This window comes from Poecile atricapillus, chromosome 1 (assembly GCF_030490865.1).
Source record: "Poecile atricapillus isolate bPoeAtr1 chromosome 1, bPoeAtr1.hap1, whole genome shotgun sequence".
Lineage (NCBI taxonomy): Eukaryota > Metazoa > Chordata > Aves > Passeriformes > Paridae > Poecile > Poecile atricapillus.
Genome location: NC_081249.1, coordinates 170,653,593 through 170,677,741, shown reverse-complemented (window position 1 = coordinate 170,677,741; position 24,149 = coordinate 170,653,593). Strand labels below are relative to the sequence as shown.

The 24,149-nt window shown below is 44.2% G+C and overlaps 3 protein-coding genes across 3 annotated transcripts in view; 2 read left to right on the top strand and 1 right to left on the bottom strand.

Moving 5' to 3' along the window:
- Positions 1 to 362: 362 nt before the first annotated feature.
- On the top strand, positions 363 to 7,270 carry HSP90AA1 (heat shock protein 90 alpha family class A member 1). Its single transcript, XM_058857022.1, has 11 exons — positions 363 to 559; positions 2,286 to 2,444; positions 2,538 to 2,904; positions 3,352 to 3,485; positions 3,981 to 4,289; positions 4,393 to 4,558; positions 4,816 to 5,006; positions 5,141 to 5,288; positions 5,641 to 5,909; positions 6,031 to 6,364; positions 6,524 to 7,270. Exons 2-11 carry the CDS (start codon positions 2,286 to 2,288, stop codon positions 6,631 to 6,633), a joined length of 2,187 nt encoding a protein of 728 aa, XP_058713005.1. The 5' UTR covers positions 363 to 559; the 3' UTR covers positions 6,634 to 7,270.
- A 1,877-nt stretch (positions 7,271 to 9,147) lies between these two features.
- Positions 9,148 to 15,187, top strand: LOC131588918 (uncharacterized). Its single transcript, XM_058858023.1, has 5 exons — positions 9,148 to 10,659; positions 11,153 to 11,223; positions 11,875 to 11,928; positions 13,470 to 13,529; positions 13,724 to 15,187. The coding sequence occupies exons 1-5, from the start codon at positions 10,599 to 10,601 to the stop codon at positions 14,180 to 14,182; spliced, it is 705 nt and encodes a 234-aa protein (XP_058714006.1). The 5' UTR covers positions 9,148 to 10,598; the 3' UTR covers positions 14,183 to 15,187.
- Positions 15,188 to 17,152: 1,965 nt separating this feature from the next.
- The window catches only part of DYNC1H1 (dynein cytoplasmic 1 heavy chain 1), a 45,189-nt gene continuing 38,192 nt past the window's right edge, over positions 17,153 to 24,149 (bottom strand). Inside the window, exons 65-78 of the mRNA XM_058856889.1 lie at positions 23,726 to 23,886; positions 23,363 to 23,474; positions 23,220 to 23,280; positions 22,733 to 22,856; positions 22,290 to 22,403; positions 21,836 to 22,006; positions 21,472 to 21,689; positions 21,178 to 21,281; positions 20,591 to 20,802; positions 19,965 to 20,118; positions 18,980 to 19,122; positions 18,427 to 18,595; positions 17,940 to 18,067; positions 17,153 to 17,533 (exon numbers count right to left, since the gene is read on the bottom strand). Of these exons, the coding sequence (XP_058712872.1) occupies positions 17,405 to 17,533; positions 17,940 to 18,067; positions 18,427 to 18,595; positions 18,980 to 19,122; positions 19,965 to 20,118; positions 20,591 to 20,802; positions 21,178 to 21,281; positions 21,472 to 21,689; positions 21,836 to 22,006; positions 22,290 to 22,403; positions 22,733 to 22,856; positions 23,220 to 23,280; positions 23,363 to 23,474; positions 23,726 to 23,886 (2,000 nt within the window). The 3' untranslated portion in view covers positions 17,153 to 17,404. The remainder of the gene's footprint in view (positions 17,534 to 17,939; positions 18,068 to 18,426; positions 18,596 to 18,979; positions 19,123 to 19,964; positions 20,119 to 20,590; positions 20,803 to 21,177; positions 21,282 to 21,471; positions 21,690 to 21,835; positions 22,007 to 22,289; positions 22,404 to 22,732; positions 22,857 to 23,219; positions 23,281 to 23,362; positions 23,475 to 23,725; positions 23,887 to 24,149) is intronic.

Here is a 24,149-nt window from a genome sequence, read left to right as displayed (position 1 = left end):
CGCTCCGCGGGGGCGGGGAGAGGACGGAGGAGAACTGGGGGGAAGAGACCCCGGCCCCACCCCCTTCTAGGACGTTCGGAGTGGGGCTCGGCAGCGAGTGACGTCATCCGGTCCGCAAGCAACCGCCCCGGGCCCCGCCCCTTCACCGCCGGCCCGCGCGGCCCCCGCGCTTGCGCCCGCCTCCTTCCTGCCTCCCCCCTCCCCGCGGATTCCCGGCCCAGCCAATCGCTGGAGGCGCAGCGGGGCGGGGCGGGGGGAGCGCGCGCGCTCGCGCCCATTCAGCCGCCGGCCCCGCGGCGCCTGTCGCGGACAGCTGCGATTGGCTGCGAGCGGCGCGGCCCCGCCCCTCGGCCGGCTTGTTCCGCCCCCGCCTCGCGGCCCCCTCCTCGCGCCCCCCCGCGCCAGCGGTGAAGGTTCCCGATGGTTCTGGAAGGAGGCGGATCCCGCCGTATATAAATCGGGCGGGCTGTGGGGAGCGCGCACTAGTGAGGTTATAGCGGAGCGTGAGAGCCGTGTCACAGCGCCACCGAGGAGAGCAGCACCCCTTCCCCCTGCCAAGGTGAGCGGTGGGGGTGGTAGCCGGCGGTGGATCGGCGCAGGGAGTGTTTTCCGACCGAACCCTGGGGCTCGGTGGTTGAGGGCGCGGGGCTCGGGTTCGGAGTTGGGTGGGGGTGGGGTGTGCTGCACGAGCCGCGTGGCGCAGGTCGTGCTTTCCTCCGTGTATTTTTAGATCCTGGGAAAAAGTGATTTGGGCTCATAGTCTGGGTATGGCTGAGAAAGAGCGGTATTGATAATTCTGAACCCAGATGGATAAATTTGTGTTCTTGCAGCAATGGCGGCAGAGGTGGGCAAATCCTTGGGGGGATCTGGTATTGTAGCGGACCTGGGGGTGTAGGCGGCGGTCAGGGAAGGCTGTTCTTGTCCCGGGGTGCAGCTGCAGCGCCGCCTCCGCTTCGCAGCGTGCTCGGGAGGGCTATGGGAGGCTGAGGTATCAGCGGAGGTACCGGGTGGCTGGAGATTCACTTTCAATGAAGGCACCCAGCCATGAGCGTGCAAAATGGAGGAGCTGCGGTGGTGGGGGGAGGGTGCTCCGGACCGGGAAGGTGGCGGGGGCGAGAGAGGGAACGAAAGGAGTCAGGAGTAGGAGAAGGGAGCGCCGGCGGTGGGGAAAGAAATAGAGGCTAGAGGGAGAATGAACTGAGTTATTGTGGGGGGAAGGCGCGGGGGCCAGAGAAAAGGAGTGCCAAGAGTGAAGGGGGGGGGAAGAGTGGGGGCGGCAGGAAGGAAGGAGCGGGAGAAAAGCGGAATGTAGGCGGGAAAGAAAGGGGGATGGGGAGAAAGGAGCAGCGTGAAGGGGCAGGAGTGTGGGGGCAAGGAAGCGAGGCCGGGAGCGGGCTCGGGGGCTGCTCGGCACCGCAGCGCTTGGGGGGGGGGGGGGTGGGAATGCGCGGGCGGGGCTGAGGGGGGCAGGGAAGGCTCTGGCAGTTTCTAGAACGTCTGGTGGTACCGGCGGGCGCCGCCAGGGGGCGCTGCGCCGCCGCCGCCGCTCGGGGGCGCGGTCCCGGCGCGGGCGGGGGAGCCGGGGCCGCCCCGCGGCGGTGGCCGGGCCTGCGCCCTGCGGCCGCGCCGCTTCCTTCTGTAGCCATTCGAGTCGGGTTGCGGTTGGATGAATCTCCCTGGGGCGAAATCCGCCGCCCCTGAGGTTTGGCTCCCGTAGCACGGGGGACAAACGGGGTCAGCAGGTACCCGGTGAAGGCCGGGTATTGATTAATGTAAATATTTGTCCAGAGAAACGGGTCCGACGGAGCAGTGTTGGTACATAAATGAGAGCTGTGTATAGTGTTCGCTGCTGGATGTGATAGATGTGTATGAGAAGTAATAGGGGGATGCGAATAAGAGAGAGCCCAAGTAAAAGTTTCAGGTATTTCTGTGAGAAGGAAAAATAAAGGTCCTGTACTAACCTATAAATTAAGGAAGGAGAGAGGAAAAGTGCTGTCTTACCCTAAGTGCTTTAAGGTAAAGTGAGTGTAAAGGAAGCCTGTAGTAAAAGTTCTGTCGTATATCTTCTGCATTCCTTAAAATTCCTGAATGATTACTGGTTGGGAATAGGACTTAGGAAGGTAGTCTCTTTGGGTTTTTCCTTAATATATGTGTGTTCAGTAACTACTGAAAGCACGTGGTTAAAAAACTTGATTTCAGAATGCCATTGTTACTGCCTGCCAGAGGATATGTTACCTAAGCTGTTCCGGATGGAATTTCAACTCCTCCTTCTTCTTCCTTCACAGATGCCGGAAGCTGTGCAAACTCAGGACCAACCAATGGAGGAGGAGGTGGAGACCTTTGCCTTTCAGGCTGAGATTGCTCAGTTGATGTCTCTGATCATCAACACTTTTTACTCTAATAAGGAAATCTTCCTTCGTGAGCTGATTTCCAATTCCTCAGATGTAAGTAACAAAATTAGTTTGGTTAATTCTGACAATTACTGAAATTTTCAAGGAATAGCCAGGGAATGTTAAAGCCTGTCTGTTCTTTTACAGGCTCTGGATAAGATAAGATATGAAAGCTTGACTGACCCAAGCAAGCTGGATTCTGGAAAAGAGCTGAAAATTAACCTGATTCCAAACAAGCATGATCGCACTCTTACCATTGTTGATACTGGCATTGGGATGACCAAAGCTGACCTGGTCAACAACCTTGGTACCATTGCCAAGTCTGGCACCAAGGCTTTCATGGAAGCCCTGCAGGCAGGGGCTGATATCTCCATGATTGGTCAGTTTGGTGTTGGCTTCTACTCCGCCTACCTGGTTGCTGAAAAGGTGACAGTGATCACCAAGCACAACGATGATGAGCAGTACGCTTGGGAGTCCTCGGCTGGAGGGTCCTTCACTGTCAGACTGGATAATGGTGAGTGTTCAGTGTTCTTGCTCAATGATGATTTTTAAAGATGCTTGGCAATGATACGTAGTCGGCCTTGGAAAGGACACAACATAAAAAGAATATGAGTAATGCATCATATCTTGCTGTTCTAGTTGGCATAATTCAGTGTACATTGAATGCCCAGGTAATTGGTGCATTAAGCTTTCAAAGCTTAAAACATGAAAAAATATTAATAAAATTTCAACCATGTATGCAGAGTCTTCAAAGACTCTGAACAGAGTAGTAAACACGTTCTGAAGCTTGTTTGAAATACATGCAGGGTACAGTAAACTTGAGAAAGTGTAACCTAGGCTGTTAATTTATATGGAGGCTTCGTTTTCCTACTGGTGAAAATGTGGCTGATGGAGCACTGTGTTTTTAAAGTGTTACGATAAGTCCGCTGCAGCAAAGTAAAGCATGTAAACTCTATTCTAGGTGAACCTCTGGGCCGTGGAACAAAAGTCATCCTGCATCTTAAAGAAGATCAAACTGAATACCTGGAAGAGCGGCGAATCAAGGAAATCGTGAAGAAGCACTCTCAGTTCATTGGCTACCCAATTACACTCTTTGTACGTACCTTACATTAAATGCTACACAAGTATCACCACTTTAACATGCGAGAGTTTGTGTAAGAAAGAGCACAAGATCTTTCTTTCTGTAAGATCTTTCTTTGGTTAGTTTTGGTTTCTCCAAATACGTTATATAGAGGAATTCTGGGGAGGTGCAGTTCTATTACTTAAAACTATTTCACAGGACTAGATGGAAAAAAAACATTTTCTAAGCCAATAATGTTGGTTACCAAATGATTAATTCATCTTGGTGTTATTGTTGAGTCATTCAGCATAGTGAAAGTGAACAGTAAGAACTTTGCTAATAGCCCATGGAGACAACCACCACTTGGTGTCAGCACCCAGAATGAGAGTCCTTGGAGTGTGGATTGGGCAGCTTGACACTGTGTTCGTGAAATTTCCTGGCTTTGTGAGGCTGCAAGGGGTGGGTACCTTAGAACTGTTACTTAGTAAATTTACAGCTTTTGGAATTCAACTACTGATGCTGTTCTGTAGGTGGAGAAGGAGCGTGATAAGGAGGTGAGCGATGATGAGGCTGAGGAAAAGGAAGAGGAAAAAGAAGAGAAGGAAGAAAAGACAGAAGATAAACCAGAGATTGAGGATGTTGGTTCTGATGAAGAAGAAGAGAAGAAGGATGGAGATAAGAAGAAGAAGAAGAAGATCAAGGAGAAGTACATTGATCAGGAAGAGCTCAACAAGACCAAGCCCATTTGGACCAGGAACCCAGATGACATAACCAATGAGGAATATGGAGAATTCTACAAGAGTCTGACTAATGACTGGGAAGACCACCTGGCTGTCAAAGTAAGTTTCTTGACATTTGTGTCTGGCTTTTGGAGAGCTGTTACACGATTATTGCAGTGGAACCATGCAAATGGACTAAAACGATCATCTTGCTTTCTCACAGCACTTCTCTGTGGAAGGGCAGCTGGAATTCAGGGCTCTCCTCTTTGTCCCACGGCGTGCACCCTTCGATCTGTTTGAGAACAGGAAGAAGAAGAACAACATCAAACTGTATGTGCGCAGAGTTTTCATCATGGACAACTGTGAGGAACTGATCCCTGAATATCTGAGTGAGTATAATTGTGGGGAAAACGTTGCCTAAGAGGTTAGAACTGCTTAGCTATTCTGTAGTTTCCTTTTGTATGTAAAGAAATTGGGAAAGGGGGAAGATTTCAATTCCAAACAGTTGTTGAGCAGTAATTCCTTAATTCATGTTTACTGGAGTTCTTCAGAAACAAATCCATAATTTCTAATGGGCAGAGCCACATGTAGGTAGAGGGACCAGTCATACGTGAAACTAACAAAGATGTTTCTGTCATTTTTGCAGATTTCATGAGAGGTGTGGTAGACTCTGAGGATTTACCTCTGAATATTTCTCGTGAGATGCTGCAGCAAAGCAAGATCCTGAAAGTGATCCGTAAGAACTTGGTGAAGAAGTGCTTGGAACTTTTCACTGAGCTGGCTGAAGACAAGGAGAACTACAAGAAGTTCTACGAGCAGTTCTCCAAGAACATCAAGGTTTGTATTCTTTCTGCTGAACAGTGTGGATATTTGCACGTGCAGATTGTTCTTGTGCCTGAGCTACTAAACTAGCACAGTTCAGTATTTACTTGAGGGAATCACTTAGGAATTTTTCTTCCTGCTTATTGTAGCTTGGCATCCATGAGGACTCGCAGAACCGCAAGAAGCTCTCAGAATTACTGAGGTACTACACATCTGCATCTGGTGATGAGATGGTTTCTCTGAAGGATTACTGCACTCGGATGAAGGAAAACCAGAAACATGTCTACTATATCACTGGTGAGTTGGGAGCTGAAATGGTCTGAAATGCCCACACTGTGTGTAGGTTTATCTTCTGGGGGACTTACAGATGCTGTTACAGGGTTCCAAATTCCCTTGCTTGGCAGTAATGGGAGGGAAACATTTCTTTACCTGGGACTCTGGGAAATGGAAATTGGGTTCAAAATAAGTTCAGAGTATTTAGATGCTGGAGTGTCAGTTTAAACAGCTAGAGTGGCTTTGGGCTGTCTGTGCCCATTTTTTTTCCTGTGGTTGGGATGTGAAGCACCACAGCTGCTGCATAGGCTCTGCAGAAGCTGAACAAGCTGCTGCTTGTGCTGAGGCTTACCTGTGGTGCTGTTGTGTGTTGCAGGTGAAACAAAGGATCAGGTGGCCAACTCTGCTTTTGTGGAGCGTCTTCGCAAGCATGGGCTGGAAGTCATCTACATGATTGAGCCTATTGATGAATACTGTGTGCAGCAGCTGAAGGAATTTGAAGGCAAGACCCTGGTTTCTGTAACAAAAGAGGGCTTGGAGCTTCCGGAAGATGAGGAAGAGAAAAAGAAGCAGGAGGAGAAGAAAGCAAAGTTTGAAAATCTTTGCAAGATAATGAAAGATATCCTTGAAAAGAAAGTAGAAAAGGTAAAAGTAGTGCCTTGTTTACATGTGCGTAAAAGTGCAATCTAAAGAGAATTTAGGGTAAATCAGTTTTACTTGTTAAAATGCTTAAATTGCAAACTTGTGCTTTGTATTCCCTCTGCAGGTTGTTGTGTCCAATCGTTTAGTTACTTCTCCCTGCTGCATTGTAACAAGTACATATGGCTGGACAGCCAACATGGAGAGGATTATGAAAGCCCAGGCATTAAGGGACAACTCTACAATGGGATACATGGCAGCAAAGAAACACCTGGAGATTAATCCTGATCATTCCATCATTGAAACACTGAGGCAGAAAGCAGAGGCTGATAAGAATGACAAGTCTGTGAAGGATCTTGTCATCCTGCTGTATGAGACAGCACTCCTGTCCTCTGGCTTCAGCTTAGAAGACCCTCAGACACATGCCAACCGCATTTATAGAATGATCAAACTTGGGCTGGGTAAGTTCCCAAATCTGTCCTGGCTCAAGTGAACTTGGGTGTATTGTCTTGGTGTCCTGCTTGGTAGTGTGGGAAGTGAGCCCTTCAGGTGCTGTGCTGTGGAGGTGAAATGTTCGTGTTGTGTTGTCAGCACTAACGGGGTGTGTGTTTCCTGCACAGGCATTGATGAAGATGACACTGCTGCAGAAGAAGCCAGTCCAGCAGTCACTGAGGAGATGCCACCTCTTGAAGGAGATGATGACACATCACGCATGGAGGAGGTGGATTAAACCAGTTTACAGGAACTCATGAATGTTTCCTTGGCTAATATGAATAAGTTATATTTTGTATATTATGAATGTTACCTGCCAAAAAAAAATCTTTGACACTTTGTCTGCATTCCCTCTTTATATTTATTTTCAAAGATGTTATACCTTTATTTTTGTTACATTGCTTTTTCAGCTGATGTGAGATACAAATGCCATTGAGGGAATATTTTCTTTAACACTGTACAACCCTAAACAGGCAAGTAAGGAGTTAGTTATTTTTGTCTGTATTAGCTGGTTGCAGGTGGCAGGGTTTTTGACTTATTCTTAATTGCCAGAAATGTGGAAAGAAGTAACGAAGATGGGAAGACATCAGGGTGTTCAAGTTTGTTTAGTGTTCCACAGCTCTTCAACTCTTACGTGTCTAACATACAGTACCTAGTAACTAGGTATCTAGGAGAGCTGAATCTCTTGGGGAAGCTTTAATCCTTCTGCTCCTAACAAGGTCTTGATGTTTAAAGTTGTTTTTTATACTGTTCAAGGATTCTGGATTGCACTCTACCATAGAATAGAATCCACTGTAAATCTCTATTGTGACTTATGCAACTCTGCATGTACAGTTCAAACCTAGAACTGTAAGAATAAAAGTGTTAAGAATTGAGCTGTGTCACTGACTTGTCTGTTCACACCGGAACAAAACTGCTCTGCCTATGCCCACAGGAGTTGCTGTGCTGGAGCCTGAGCTCCAACTGCTGTGCTTTAATTAATAGGGTGTGCTTGGTGAACCCACTACAAACCAGAGCTGGAAATGTCTCTGGAAAAGTGGTTATTACACATCACACAGCCTGCCAGGGAATACTTGGTTGTGCTGTATTCTGTGTTCCTTGGCATTTGTCTTACAATAGCAAAGAGAAATTCTTAGTGAGCAGCTCCATCCAGCAATGTGCCCTTTTTGCTGGCTTTAAGCAGATTGTATTTGGTATTGTTAACAGCTTAAATTCTGTGAACTCATTTGAGAGGAGGAGGGAGAGGGGTTAAAGGGCAAAACCTGTTTCCTGCAAACTAATTTAAAGTAACTTGTGCAAGTTCTGGCTTCCTGAGGAGATCTTTATGTTAAAGCAACATTCTGAGGGTAGGGAGTCGTCAATCCCTGTTCTCTGGGTAGGCTGGGGTAGTGGGTACGCTGCAAGCTGCAAGAACTCAAGCTGGTGTTCATATGTCAGTTCACTAGACTTGAGGTAATGATATTGTTCCAGATCTGAATTTTCTCATGAGAAACAAGATGGGATGTGAATATCAACTGCTTTGATGCTGCTTACACAGTTCCTGGAGGCTGAATGTGTGTAACAAGTGAGGCATTGTTTTCCACATCACATTCTATATCAAAATGTGTTCAAAATCATTTCAAATTACAGTTGCCTCATAATAGTGCAGAAAAAACTGGTGCCTGCATGTCAGTGAAAGCAGCATTGTCAAAGCAACGCTGTCATTTCTTTGGGCAGAGGGGCAGGAGCTGTGGTTCCCCCTCAGCCCTGCCTGGGGACTGTGAGGTGTGCTTTGAACTCGAGTGTGTCCCTGTGTCCCGGCAGGAGCTGTCTGCTCACCCTGGCTGAGGCCTGTGTTCCATCCGCACCCCTCACAGTGGTGGATGTGCTGCTGCTGTGGGATCAAACATGGCATCAAGCCAGATGCAGGAAGGGAGTTAGGGTTTCTAATGTGTGCACCAGTATTGACTTTCAGTTTGGTGTGGGTGGCAGAAGCAATGATAGAAGGGAAAGGCTTCCTTCTGTGATACTCAGTATTGGAAGTTAGCAGGAGAGCAAAATTCATCAGTCTTTAGGTTCTTGTTCAAGGCCTCAGTGTCAAAAAACCTGATTCAATTGTATTGTATCAAAACTAAGGGAGGTTCTAAGGTATGTGTGACTTGTGACTAAAATATTTTACAAAATCTTCCATAATGTGAAAAAATGGTGAAAATACCTTCCAGTTAGTAACACTGGGATTTAAAACATCCAGTGACAATGCTGAAGACTTCTTCATTGCTCAGTGATGGCACAAGTCCTAACCTCTCTTGAAAACTAATACATCTTTAAGAAAATAATTCAGGTGAAACTTGCTATCTCCAGCATTTTTCCCCTGATAACGTGTTGTTGAGTCATGCCCTGTGTTACACGGAGCAGCCAGACCATAAGAAAGCCTGGACTCAAGGGAAATCAGAGCATTTTGGGGCTGGCATGAGTTCTGTGCAGGGCCCTGAGCAGTGGGAAATGATGGGGATGAGCCCTGGAGCGAGCGTTGCTGCACTTCTGTGACCCTTGGCCACCACCTCGTTCACGCTGCAGCCGCAGGGCTCAGCGATGGCATCACCTGTGTGCTCTGGGAGCTGGACAGCCGAGATCTCCCTTGGAATTGTGTGACTGGAGCTGCTGCCTGGCCCTGCCCAGAAGGGTGCAGGGAGCGGGTGTGCTGTGGGAGCCTTGTGCTGTGGGAGCCTTGTGCTGTGGGAGCCTTGTGCTGTGGGAGCCTTGTGCTGTGGGAGCCTTGGGCTGTGGGAGCCTTGGGCTGTGCTCACCCTTGCAGCCACCATTTCATCTGCAGCCCCTCACAGACCAACCAGCCCGTGGAGCCCAGGGCCTTGATGCTAACAGCTGCTGCCTGGAAAGAATTTGTAGCTTATTTTGGGCAGGCTTTTGTGGGAGTAATGACTCCCAGCCCTGTAGCTGGGTGAAGCAGGATGATCATTTGTGCTTATTCAGCTCAGCTGGTGCTGCAGGTACTAACACAGCCCCTTAACTCCCAGTTCAGTGGTGGGAGGTGCTGCGGGGTGGTGAGTGAGATTCTTGGTTGTTGTGTTTGCAAAATGGTTGGAGATTCTGAAGAGAGGGAGTTTTAGCAGGGGTAGAAAAGGCAGGTCTCTGTGAGGAAAAGAGATGTAAGCAACAGGATCTAGAGCATCTGGAGGCAGAAGTGGAGTGAAGGTTTGTGGGGCTTGTGAGCTGCTCCTGGTACAGATGCTGTCACTGTCACCCCCACTGGGACTTGTTCCTGGTGCCTTTTCAGAGCAGCAACCCACTGCTGGCTTTAGAGTGAGATGTTTGTTTTGCTGAGGTTTTTATACAGTAGTACCTTCTGCACTGTGCAGAAAGATGCAAGAAAGCTAGCTAGGAAAGAGATAATGGGAAGAATAGGAAATTTTATTTGGAAGAAATAGTTCCTCATTTCCTATAAAAAGAACAAGAAGAAAGGGGATGGAGATATGGCTTTAAAAGGGTCAAATCAGATCTGCTTCCTTGTGAAAAACAAAGTAGTTTTCCAGTAACTCTGAAAAAATACTGTTCCTGGTGTTTAAAAACAGTCAAATGGCTGTGCTGGATTGTAAGTGATTAAGAAGGATGCTCAGAAAGTTTTTTGTGTTCAGCTACAACTGTCCCTCTGCTACAGGGAGATCATCTGCTCCAGCAAATCACAGGAACATCTTCGCTCATCCTGCCTGCCTCTGGAGGGAAGAGAGGGGCTCCCCTTGACTGCTGACTCTTCTGCCACCCTGAGGGTCGTGTGAAGGAAACCGGGCTCCAGAAAATAAATTGGTGAGAGCGGAGGGGAAATGTCACATCCCTGGCTGCCAGGCTTTGCAGACTGGATGTGTGTGCATATGTGTGTTTTTAAATATATATAATATATGTATTTATATATATTATATTTATATTGATATATGTGTGTATATGTATTTTACATGCACACTTGGGAAATGTAGTGACTAAAGGAGTGCAAGCCCCACAGAGTCAGCGCTGCTGCAGAACAGCCTGGAGCCTTGCAAGTGGCACAAAGGGCCATGGGAGGGTTTCACTCTCGAGTTTTCTTATTTCTTGCTTATTTTCCTCTCTTCCAAAGGAGCAGCTCTCCAGGTGGAGGAGGTTGAGCAGGGCCTGTGAGGGTGGAGGCGTGGGCCAGCCAATAAAGCTGGAGAGGCTTGAGGTGCTGGGATCGGGATGGCCTCGGTGAGGAAGAGGCAGCGGAGGAAGAGGAGGGAGACTGGGCAGGCCATGGAGGGTATGGAAGGGAGGGAGCCTCTGTAAGAGAGTCCTGAACTGGGGAGGGGGATGTGTGAGCATAGAGGGAATGAATTTTGGGAGTGGGGAACTGGAACAGAGGGCTGGCTTATGGCACAGCTTTGCATTTATCCCTCTCTAGTTTGGTTGGCTATCTTGAGCACAAATGCTTCTTTAAGGATTCAGAAAATTTGTTGTGCCTAAAAGAAAAAAAAAAACAACAATAAAACCCTCTATGGTCTGGTATAAGCTTCTTCAAAAAAAATTATATTTTCCCAATGCTGTATGAAGGACCAATAGATGAAATCTTGTGGTAGAAGACAGTGGCTGCTTCTTACTTATTTTTAAACAGAAGCTGCCTTTGATTAGAGCTTAAAACAGATTATGTGAAGGACTGATCAGTTTTTCTAGCATGAAGGGAGTAGTCATGTCTAGGCATTTTATCTCAGAGAAGGTTTTCTCTAATGTGCTCTCCTACCCTCTGCCTGTTTCAGTACATGCTCAGGAAAAGGAGGAGTCTGTTAAAAGCCCAGACTGCATAGAAAGACTGGCACGAAAATACATGGTAACTTTTCTAATTGCTGCTTCTGTACCTACACCTTTTAAAATACCATTCAGAAAGTGTTTGTTGGTTTGCCCTTGGCCTGATGATCAGCAGCTGGCTGAGCTGGAAAAGAGTGAATGAAGAACAGGTGTGGATGAATTAATTTAAATGGGAGGGATGGAAGTAACTCCTCTATTTCTGCCCTGCCCTCTGGGGACCAAGGGAGCTCTTTGTTTGTAAGGTCTCTTTCTAAGTAAGAGCTTTAGAAAAAACGAGGGTGTTTTGAGTCATTTATCTGCAGTTACATTTCTGAGCTGTAGGGCCACCAAATGCAAAGAAACAAACAGAACCACGGTGCAAACTGAAAAATGTTTTGTAAAGTTACTCACAAGCCTGAAGAAACCATTCTTAGCAAGTGTGAGACATGTTCTGGTCTGCTTCCCTTTGTGGTTTTGGGGGTGAGAAGCGATGAGAGAGGCTTCTATTTTCCCCTTGAGTCTCACTTGCACTAGCCAACCAGCGCCACAACTGTGGGATATTTGGAAAGACAAGCTGGCTTCAGATGGGGAAGCTTTGGAGAGGCTCGGCAGCTACAGCTGGTACTAGAACTTCAGCTTGAAGCTGCAGTAACTTCTGCTTTGAGTGGCATTTCTTTCCCTTCCTCCTCTGCAGCAGAAGTGCACAGTGGAGTCAAGCACGGAGTCTGAGTCTGAAGCCAGGGCAGAGGTAAGGACTGACTCTCAAGTGTTCTGATGGTGATGTAATTCCCTGATGTGTATTAAAATCTTCCTTCAGCCTCAATAGGGAGCATCCAAGCCATGTTGTCGAGCTGTTGATTTTGCAGCTGGAAAATAACCTAAAACTACCCCAATCCAAATACCACCCATTCCATCAGGCTCTTTCTTACAGCTGTTACTAACTTTAGAAAAGTTGATTCTAAGGGGATTCTAAGCAGAAAAGAGACAGTGTTTTAGGCAGACAAATGCTAAAAAAGTGCTAACCTGGACTGCTCCTGGTGGTTAACTTTCTGCAGCTCTAGTCCACTGGGATTTCTACAGCCCTGGGTGGTGAACCTCTACCTTCTGACTGTCCCTTTTGGAAAAGATTAAGAGCAGCTCTGTTGCTGTGGCAGTTAGTTATGGATATTGGTAACTATTTGAACATTGTTCTATCAAACTGGTGTGTTTAATGCTGATGAAAAAAGACCTGATGCTGGAGTGGAGAACAAAATACTTAATTTGTGGGTAAAACTGGAATTGATGCTCACGGTTGGTCTATGTGAATCACTGTGCTTTGTGACTTGGAGAAGCTGCCTGCCAGGAATCTGCCACCATTTATCTTCCAGGAAGGTCAGGGCAAGGCTGGAGTTGTCTGTGTTCTCCTGGGAGAAACCAGGTTGGAATTCCAGCTGTGTGATGGCTGGACAGGGTGGAAGAGGGGCTTGCACAAGTCTCAGCCTAAACAAAGAGCTGGCTGCTCTCACCGAGGGTGCTGAGGCAGGTGCCAAGGCAGTCCTGGGGATCTCTGTGCTCTTTGGAGAAGCAGAAGGGCTTTGTGGGGGTGTCTCTGTCCTTGAGGCAGCACAAAAATACACAGTCACAAACGGGCTTGGACTTCAGCTCCTCTGATAAAGCCTTTGGTTTCCTGTTGAGCCCAGATTCCTGAGTCCTGCTTTATCTCAGCTGTGCTCAGTTCTCCCCCTTCCCACTGGAAGCATCACAGCACTGACTGGCAGTGTATTCTCTGAGCACCTGTGGTGGGTCCTTTTCAAGAACCTTCCCACTTTTCTTGCTGTTAATTTCTTTCCCTTTGTGAGACTTGGTACCTGGGATTTACATTCTAAAGGGAGTCTCCCTATGTGGCTTTTTAAAAAAAATTATTAGACCCAGACTCTAAGCATTGTTTCAAGATTTCAAATCATCCCCATGTGAAAGAAAAAAAGGGCCTGAGTTGGGAGGGAAGCTCTCTAAACTCTGAATTGTATCCTGATTACAATTACTTAAGTGCTGTTTTGGTTTATTTTTCTGGTGGTATGTCATTACTTACTGTTCTCTTTAGTGCAAGGCTTTAAGTGCACTAAGACTTACCATTTGCTCTATTTTAGGTCAATTTTACCAAACCTTTAAGTTAGACAGAGACACACTTTTTGTCTTTTAGCAAAGTGACAATCTGGCTTCCTCTTCTCTAGGATTTCCACCTATTCTGTTGTTCATTTGGTAACTTATGGGAACAAGACTTATAAACCTTTGCTAACTTGTCTTAAATAGGTTGTGCCTAGTCCACTTGCTGGAGGACTTAAGAAAGTGAAGGAATCCAGAGGACTACAAGTAGGTTTTGGGTATTACATAGTTCCAAAAACTAAAATGGAGGCACGAGTGTGTGGATAAACAGAAAAGATTCCACATAAGTCTGTGACTTAGGTTGAAAGCAATTTTAAAATCCATTGTATGTTGAATCATTTGGTTTGTTTTGGTTTTTTTTAAGGACAAAAATCCACCATGTTTAGAGATGTTTATTTTAGTTTTTAGATCCTTATGACGGTGATTCAGAAGATGCATCTGTTCACACTGACTGTGGTATAAAAGATACACCATGGCCAAACAGTGCCTCAAAAGCAATGCCTTTGGAGAATGCTGATACTTCAGAAGATGAACGATCCTTCCCTAATCCTCCAAATGTCAGTGACATTCAGGCAGTAAATTACTGTAGAGAAGCCCTGGAGCTTCCTGGCCTCGAGCAGGATCTGCTGCAAACCCCTGAGCCGCCTCCAGCCACAGAAGCATTTACCCCCATGGGGCTGACACCTGACCACGCCTTACCGATGGTTATTAACCCTTCAGTCTCCGCGGATCTCCCTGCAATCCCGGCTGACACTGATGGCACAATGGCCAAGCAGCCCATAATTAAAAGAAAACAAAGGATTCCTACTCCAGAGGATGCTAGTGAAAAACTAAAGAGAAAGAAATTCCGTGCAACTTAATCTAAGGGATGAATAAATAATTGGACAAACTGTTCTGAAGGATCATTCTGGTAGAGATTTCTTTTGCAGAGCGTAGTGTGCCTGAACTAAACAGGCTGCCTCAAGCCTGTTACAAATGCACTGCGCGCTGTACAGTAAGCTCTGACATCCACCTGAAAAACAGAGTCAAGCAAGTTGTCTGGCAATTCCAGTGAAAATTAGCAAAGGTACATCTACAGCATGACAGATAAGCTTGGGGCCCAGGTCCTCTGGGAGCACCAGCCCCAGCTCCTGTGTGCAGTACCTGGAGGCAGCTGCTCAGTTTCAGTGTAATTTCACCAACACTGACAAGGGTTTGTCGAGGAGGGAAAGGAGAATGACCCCTTGGCTGCAATTTGCTTCAATAGCTATGGCTTGTCTGGCACCTGCTTCATGTCATGTTTGGCTCTTGCTGTATCTGACCTCCCTCTGAGTGATGAACGACACAGGTTTGACTACCAACATCTGAACTGACTGCAAGTGCCACAATCCAGCGTTTATCTTCTTCAAAGGGGGAGAAATTGTCTAGTTGCTGCTAACACAGCTGCCCCACAGCTGTTCCTGCCTCTTTTGACCAATGTTTTGGGCAGTTTCTGTGTAGCTGCCAGATCAGTGTTTACAATGTGATGTGGAACACATTAGCTCAGAGCTTCTGAAAGCAATTGTTCAGGAGCTGCAGGAGTGGCGCCCACAGATGGGAGGCCAGTTAGGGAGCAAAAACTATCTCTGATCTCCCTCTCCTATATAGTGATTGCTTTAATCAGGTTTGGAATCTGGGTAGTCCATTTGTGTGGGAGGGGAACTACTAACTATGAAAGTATAATGATGGCTTGAAAGATGTTAGTACCAGCAACTTGCTACAACATTTGTTCTGTACAACTGGCAGAGAATTTTAGTTTCCAGTTTCTTTTGTAAGATGGAAAGCCACTAAAAATATTATTTAACTGCTCGCATTGCACCCTTCCACCTGTATATTTATTTTATTAAAGCAACTTTTCTTTCATCCTTATTCCCACAGTTGGAAATGTTTTTTAATCAGCTTGGAACGTAAATGGTTTAACAGTAAGTTTCAGAGGCCTTTGCCCCAAGACAGAAGGCAGTGTGGTTGCCCCTTGACTTGTCCAGAGGCAGAGATGCTGCATGGAAACTGTGAAGTTAATTGAAAAAATCCCAAACAAGCCAACAACCAACCAATTGTAGCTATAGATTTGTGTGTACTACAACTAGGCTACAGCTCTCTCTGGAATGAAGACTTGTGCAAAGCTTAAGACTACAATGCTGTCATGCAGCGAAGCCCCTCATTTGAAATCCTAGCTTTTCAACACTCTAGCTCTCAGCCCCATCAGCTAAATAAAACTGAACCCTCTGACCTTCAAACTGCTGCCAAAAACCCTAAATCTACCTCAAGAGGATTTCACTTAAAGTAGTTGTTTCACACAGGAAAAAACATGATAGGAGAGAACTAAGTGGAAGGGTATGCAACATGGGACAGTATCTACTCATTGGATTATGTTTATTCAGTATGAGAATCCAGTTGTGGATTAACTTGTGAAGTGAAACTGCATCTTTTGTTAATTCAGGCTTAATACAGAAGTTAACATAAAAGAGCTAAAGAGTTTGGGAAGCTCAAGGTCTTGGATACTTGAGACTCTTGATTGCATCAGCATTTGCTGATAGGTGGAACTGGTTCAGGCAGAGTTTTAACAGTAGGTGTAAGTGGTACCACAGCCCAGGTCTATGAGCTGTGCACAAATAGCAGTTGCTGAGAGGAAGGTGCAAGCTAATACTTCATACTGCAGCTGGTACCCAGAGCACACTGCTAGCAGGAGGTGCTTTTTTCTGTACAATGTAATTGAAAAGATGCTGGAGGCAGTGATACCAGTTTCAGACATATTCTGGTACTGGAGAGCAAAGTCTCTCAGAGAGGCTGAAACAAAGCAAAGGCATTATAATTACAACTCATCTTGGATCTTGATGCATGTAGTTCTCATCTCTGATACAACTGGGTAAGAACTGCACAAAGATTACATAATTCACTGTTCTGGGATTCACACCTTTTAAGGTAACAAAACCAGCCATGACAGTTCAATCTTAGAGATTAACTTTGCAAAACAGCAGGGAGAGGGCAGACAGTATAATTCCGTTTTAGTAAACTGCAAGCATTGACCAAAACAAGTATGTGAGGCAGCCTGAGATAGCAATTTTTCCTCCCAGTACAGGCTTGTATTGTAGAAGCCTTTATCACAGAAAAATACTAGAGCTGATGAAAGTCACTGCTTTCACAGGAGCAATCACTGAAGGAAGGGGCTCCCAGGATTTCAGTTTCGAGGTCAGAAAGTTGTGTACCCACATTCTTCACACACATCTTTGAACACTTGACTTTAGCCGTGGTCAGAGAGGACAGCTGTTCTGAGAGGATGGTCAGAAAGGTACAAATGCTTAGCCAGTGAATTCAGGATCAGAAAAAGCAAGAAAATGCCCAAACAAGCAGCAACTCTCAGCTTCCCTAATTTAGTAATAGTTGGTCACATGTGAGAGTCTCAAATAATATTGTAACTCCTTGTGTAAGCATTTAATAGCCTTCTCTTGGGTTACTGAAACATGAATCTGAAGATGTATTTCACCATAAAAGCAGTTTGAGAGAGGAAGCTCTGTGGTCAATAGGATAAGAAAGTTTAGTTGAGGATGCTCCAGCTTCTCAGTGCATTGTAGCAGCTTACTTCAAGTAAGACCCAGTCCATTGCAAGTAATTGATGCAATGGCCTGAATTATCTCAGCAGGTGTCAGGCTTTGTGTTGTACTGCAGTACAGACTTACATTCCAAGGTTCCTGTTACTGGAGGTTAGAGCTTGAAGAGCAATTAATAGTTATTCTCTGAAAAGATCACAGGTATAGGTTGTCCAGACCAAAACCATCACTAAGAATTAGGTTAACAGAAATAGACAGTCAAAATTTTTGCAATGTATTTTATTTAATATAACATAATCCATCAAATATCATATCTACCAATAACCACCTAAAAATCTTATTCAATTTTCCTTCAAAGAAATCTCTCTGGCCTATCAGCTTCCCAATGCACCATCGCCTTTCCAGCCAACTTGACACAAATCCATCTGCTGAACTACCCTGATTACAAAAGTACAGGTGAGCACTACATAGAAGACTGACACTTACTATAACATTAACCAGTGAAAATAAATTTGTTCACTCAGTGCAGAGAACTGCAACACCACGCTCATAGAAGCTGCGGGGATCTTCCTTAGTGGCTATTTCAAAGTCAACGGTGAAAATCAGATCAGCACGAGTGAAGTTCAGATAAACTGGTAAAGTAACCTGGGGAAAAACATGAATATAGAAGAGTTCTGTAAGAGAGCTGAAGAGTGTCACAGGTTTCTGTAACACTATATGGTACCAATGAGATGGGAATTTAGTCTCAGATAACTCAGTGCACAAAATATGAGGAAAAACCCCAAGACTTAAATTCACAGATGCTGCTATAGCTATAAATTTGAGTTTTGAACTGAACATCATTTTTGGATGCCTCTCCTTTTTTCCATCTACAAAGGAAAGACATGGTCAGCACTAGGTCTGTTTGGTGCTAGCCCCAAAATCAGATGCCAACTGACACCAAGAGTAATTAGAGAACACCAATTTCATTTGTTGTGCCTGGTACAAGTATCCATAAAGCCTTAGGAAAAAAAATTGCTAGGGATGTCGAAATATTTTCATCAATACTTACAACATTTGCTTTTTTATCAGCATTTGTCTGCTTGATCCAGCGAAGCTGTGTAATGGGCAGGACTGTTGAAATAGCATTCGAAAGTGACAGCTTGTTGTTACTGCATGTAGCTCCCTGAAGCTTCAGGCCTGCAAATTGCAATATAATTTAGAGTTCTAAGACCTTTCATACATCCAAAGGCTGTCTCCCTCTGTATCATTTAAGGGCTAAGTCCACTAAATGAGAAGTATTTCATACTGAAAAATAAAGAGCTTGTAGGTGATACACTATGCAATACCACTTCAATATACACTGACCCCAGTCTTGAGATTTTTTAGCATTGTAAATAGTTCCCTAATAACTAGTATCAAATTAATCTGAAAATACTTTCAGAAAGTGTGTATTAACTTTAGCAACAACAGCATCTTTTTCATTTCACATAGCCAATTTAATACCAGAAGCTTCTGAAAACATTTCAGAGCAAGGTCCCTATTTCAGCTAGGTTTACCTGTGACTCCAAAGCTGCAGGCATCCAGGACTGCATTCTGGGTAGTTGTAACATTGACCTCAAGACAGAGTTCTTCAAGGGACCAACTGTTTGCTTGGGCAACATACTGTCTTGTAGCAGTAATATATGCCTCTGGTACAAACAGGCCACCCAGGCACACATGGATGTTCTGTTTAAGGGGGGAAAATACAGGGGAAAAAAGTATTTCAGCTGCAGTATTAATTAATGACTATTATAAATACTTCAGCAATCTGTTTACACTAAGATATTCCTGCTACTACTGGAACACAATGTAACTGCTAAGATGCTTTTTACTCTAAGGCTTTGTCTCCTGTTATTCCACAACACTAATGCTCCCTCTGATCTCTGTGCAGTTAGCCTGCTAAGCCTCATCAGGCTGTGATCAGGAGATGCTCAGCATTATTTACAGACATTTCAGAGAACATTGACTCAAGTTCATTGACAGAGGAGCTATTTAGAAGTCCTGATGTGAAGACTCCAGGAAGTAGTTACACAGCTCCACCAATAAGCACGAGAAGTCAGCACAAGATACCTTCAGTTCTTTTGCTCCACCAGATGCAGCTGCCTGGGAAATATTCTGGAGCTGTTTAATGCGCTCACTGAAGTCAGACACCCACTGGATAACAGTCATACCAGCTGGCACTGTGTAATGAGACCAGCTACGTGGCAAAATACCTACAAAGATGTGATTAGAATTAAGTTTTGCTCATACACAGTGTTGAAATAACACACTATATTGAAACTTTGAACACTTGGACTAGAATATCAACCTCTATTTTAAAAAGCCCTTCAGTAAGTGAAAGCACTTTGAAAGATTACAGAGCAGATGGCCTCCAGGTCTACTCGGTATTTAAAATACCACCCAGTTACAGACACCCTTCAAAAGCAGCTGCAGGTACACACAGCTATTTACTGCAAGACCTAATCTTCAACTCTGCATGAAGATTTGAGTTCTTTAGAAAATACTGAAGATGTCAAGTATCTGTGTTTCAGAAAATGCTTTTGTTCAAATCACCATATATTACAACATGCATCATGTCTGTGAAAATTCCACATGTATGTACAATCTTTAAATATAAATTCAGAGAACTTGAATATTTTCTAGGAGATCTTACAGGACCAATACTACTCATTTGGTGGAATAATTAACTTTGTTCTGTCATAAGTGAGAAATTGTGAGAATTTCTCTCTGAATCTGAATAAGATTTCAGCCTAGAAATTAAGCTGCTAATATAAATTGTACAAAAAAGCCTCATAATATTACTACCAAAACCTAACTATTATATTATTATTACTATACCCTAATTATTAGGCTATTATCAACCTCAACTTGAAATCTCATACCAAGCCAATGGGAATTTTATGCTCAGCTTTAAGTATTACTTGTGTCAAATGGCAGTCTATCCACATTTTTCTACCATTTTTGGTTTTTTTCCTAAGCTGCTGACCACAGCAGCCTCTTACAGAGTGCAAGAAGCAAAGAGAGCGCTGGGAGATGCTAATTTGAATTCCCATACCTTTCACCAGCTCATTTATCAGTGTACGCAAATAGTTGGTTTGTTTCTTTTTCCCTTCACACACTTGAACCACGTCTGCCAGGTCCTGACGAACATCCTGGAGCAGCTTAGCTCCCATTTTCACCTCTCTCTCAAAGAACCGGAACAAAGGATCCTGATGGTAAAAACATTCAAAATAAGCTACATATCAAAGTTCTTGCTGGAAAACTGCTATGATAAACAACCCCCAAATTCTGGGGATGGAGCAGTGACACTATGACTACAAGCACTGAACATGAGGATGCAGCCTGTGGTGCAGAAAGTGACTGCAGAAATTGTTTTACAACCAACAATCTCCTCTCCCTGAGAGAAGCAAGAAAGTATAAGCTGCAGTTGAACAATTAATGCAGACTGCCTGGCTAGATTGTTTGCTACTGCATTTCTTCAAATACTATCCAAAAAAACATAAACCAGGTTTTAGGAGCATTTCAAGAAACCCAGCAGGTCATTACGTGGCTGTGGCACTCAAAACCAGCATCAATACAGGTTCCATTGACCCCTCAGCAGTGTAATTGGTGCTTGCAAATCACAATGCACCTGAACTTGTGCTTTTCCTATGCCCATGTTAAATAAAACATAGTTCTTACTTTAATGTTTTCCACGGTCCGCTTCAGATGGTTTAGAGTTTGTGGGATAAGGTGAAGCCAGTTCGAGGCTGTGGTATGCAGTGTTCTCATCCAGGCTGGACGTCCATCTGATGTAGAGTCAGTTCTTGTCTTCTTCTCAGTTTCTGCATAAGCCAGATCATCCTCATCTTCCAGCATCTGCATTTTCAGCATTTTACTGATCATATCTATGCCTAAAACAGAAGATTTGCTGTTAGAGAAGCAGTGGCATCAAGATTAAAACATCCCACTACATGCAAGAACCAGGACTTTCCATTATTCAATCTAGGCCTAAGATTCAGAACTGCCCAGCTGTAGGTGGCTCCAGAAGCTTACAATAAGGCTTTCCAGAACCAAGATAGGAGCTTGCCATCTGGAAGACTAAATGTAACTGGCTTTTTTGATTCACAGGCTCCTGGTCAGGTTTTGCATTACTCAAAAACCAATTATGTTGAGGGAGAAGGAGAAAACTATCAACACTTCAGCGAAATTTGTATTTCCCTTCCGCTTTTTAGTTAAAATGGTGGCCTGACAGTCTATGGAAGACCTTGCTAAAGTTCTATATTTACCTTGTGTGGTGAGAAGAACTTTCTCTGCATTATTTGGCAGTCCCAGCCACGATGGTGTTTGTGTATCTGGGAGCATCTCAACCCACTGGACAAACTCTTCACGCCTGCAAGGCAGAGTTTTAATATTCATTAAAGGGTCTCCTCTGCTAGAATGCCAAGGTAACGATTTGCCTGAGACAGATGTTTACACAGCACAGAAATACAGGTTATGTGCTTGATTTGTTGTTTTTGTGTGCTGTTTTCTAATTTAAAAAAGGCTGTACGTAAGAGGTCAGGATAAGGTAAAAATGATACCTGATTCCATCTGGCATCTGAATATCTTTGTGTCCATCAACCTTGCAAGCCAGTTTGAATTCACTGTCAAAACTTAAGGTAGTGAACAGACGTTCCAAGAAAGTGTTTAACAAACGTTGATCAAATTCATTATCGATACGACCTCCATAGATAGACTGGGCCATCAGTGTCTTCAGTGCAGACCAGGGGATCTTATCAGGGGAAATGTTCTGGCGACCCTGTAATTAGCAGGAAACAATTGTTGAATTGCCAATAGGTTTTTTGTGCCTACTCATTTAACTTCCCTAATTTTTCCAGGACAGACTGTTTTAGTGAAGATCCAAAGTAATCTGTTACCTGTGCCTAAGTACACAACACTACTTGCCTTTGCTGTATCATCCAGCCAGGTATCCACTGTGTCACAGGCAGATCTCAGGTCAGATTCTCCAAACTCATACTTCTTGGACCAACCCAATGGAGCATAGCGCAGGCGCTCTTGGATAATAGCATGGAACCAGGCAAGGAGGAAATATAAACGAGCACGCTCATTTGGAGACTAGAAGTGGGGAGAAAAACAATAGAAAACCAAACAACTGTTACTCAAGTGAACTGATAAAACCAAAGCCTGCTAAAAGACTAGGAAGTATCAGATTTAATGCTAGATTGCTACTGAAACTGAATACATTCTACCAACAGAAAAAGGTACTACTACTTTGCTTGGGTGAGGAGAGAAAAAACACTTCAGGTACATTTTAGTATCTGAGGTTTTATCGTCTAAGGTAAGATTTCAACAAACATGTTCTTCCATTTAGTTTCATCAAGACAAACCACAGCCTCACCTTGCACATCCTAGAAACTGGAATGCTACTGAAGGTCCTCAGCATGTTTGCTTTTACACCAGGAGGAGGCTCAAACACGAAGATTCGGCCAGCACGTAACAAATTCACTGGCACCTAGAGAAGATCAATAAGCTCAAATCCAGCTGCTTTAGCCTTCACTAAATTAAATCCCAGCAGTTTGCATTAGCTTCAAAACCTTATGGTGAGCACATGAAGTACTGCCCTTCTTTTGGAGGTTAGGGGAATCAGCAAAAAGAACAGTATGAAGTTTACAGCTACAATTCAGTTACCAGAGAGCAAGGTTAATAAATGCCCTGACAGGTGTGTATTTTCCCCCTTCTTTACTGCAGAAAGGCAGCTGTGAGAGAACATTCTCTGGGGAGCACTCTTAGCTCTGCAAGCCAGTTACTCTGCCAGATAATCATATTTTAAATCAGTGTTACCTTTGGATTAATCTCCATGGTAAGGAAGAGTCTGAAGCAAGCATGGGGTTGCAGGGAATGTAGTTTCTTTTCTAGTTGCATGAGCCAGCCAGGAGCCAGGTGAACGTTCTTCAGCATTACCCATCTGTGAATTTTTGAAACAGAACAAGTGCTTTTTAGTGAACAACTTACAGATCCTGGCTGTGATCATCACAAAGAGTAACAGAATGGATCAATGCTACAAATTTTCCTCCCTCTTTTAAACTTGACTTCTACATATAATCAGTTATTTTGTATTACAAATAGGTTAACTTTCTTGTTTTGCAGGTACAGCCTACTTTTCCTGAAAATACTTAAACAGAAGATGTTTAAACATGTGCTTGCTGTTACAAACTTAAAAAGATAGGCTTCCTTTGTTTTACTCAGTTTTATCTCTTTAACCAATAGATAACTTCCCCTTTTACCTTTCTACTATACAGTATTCTACTGAAAATGATACAGAACTTACCTTCCAGATTTCACTGCTGTGTTTATTGCTTTATCTGCTTGGTTAAACCCTTCAGCAGAACCTAAAAGACAGAAGGGTTGCTAAATCTCTTACTGCTAACAATTTCATTCATGCTTAGATGTTGAAATAAGGTACGTTCTTACCTATAGCAATAGAAGTAATCTGTGTATTCTGCTCAGCTGCAAGGTCTTCAACATGACCACTGGCATCATAACCAGGCACTGAACACATCAGCACAGGGGTATTTGGTTTCACCTGTGCTCCAAGAAGTTGAAAAGGATATGAATCAATCACTAGATAAATATGAGAATGCAGTAAGTTCAGTGTTTCTTCCATCTGTACAACTAAAACCATTATGTTACTCTTAGTTTTAGTTCAAAAAAAAGAAAAACAATCCACTTCTCATACCAGAGAAGGGTAAGTGTAAGATATATTCACTGGATAGCTTAAGTCACTGTGGAACTCATGCAAGGTAGCACTAAGCATTTCAAAAGTAAGTAGTTTACCTCTGTATCCACAATGTGTGTCAGATCTAAAGGCTGCTCCATAATGGACATGAAAGATTCTCCAAGATTTGTTGAAACAAAGGTATGTGCCATAGCCAACAAACGATCCGGACGGAAGGCCTGGATCAGAAGCAAGCGATGAATTGCCTGTCCAATGGGAGCTGCAAAGAGGAGACAGGATTAGATGGACAGGCAAGAAAACCATTCCTGACACCCTCCTCTCTTCACTTCTCCATTCAATTTCTCCCCATGTTGTTCTGAAGATTATGTATCTAGAAAGTTAATTATCCCTTTGGAAGATCTGATGCAACTTTTTAATGAAATGCTTATGTTCTGTTTTCAATTTGACAACTGAAAAAAAAATTAGCAGCTTCAGATGATTTACAAAATCTACAGGCTAGAATTCTTGACATGAGTGATTTTA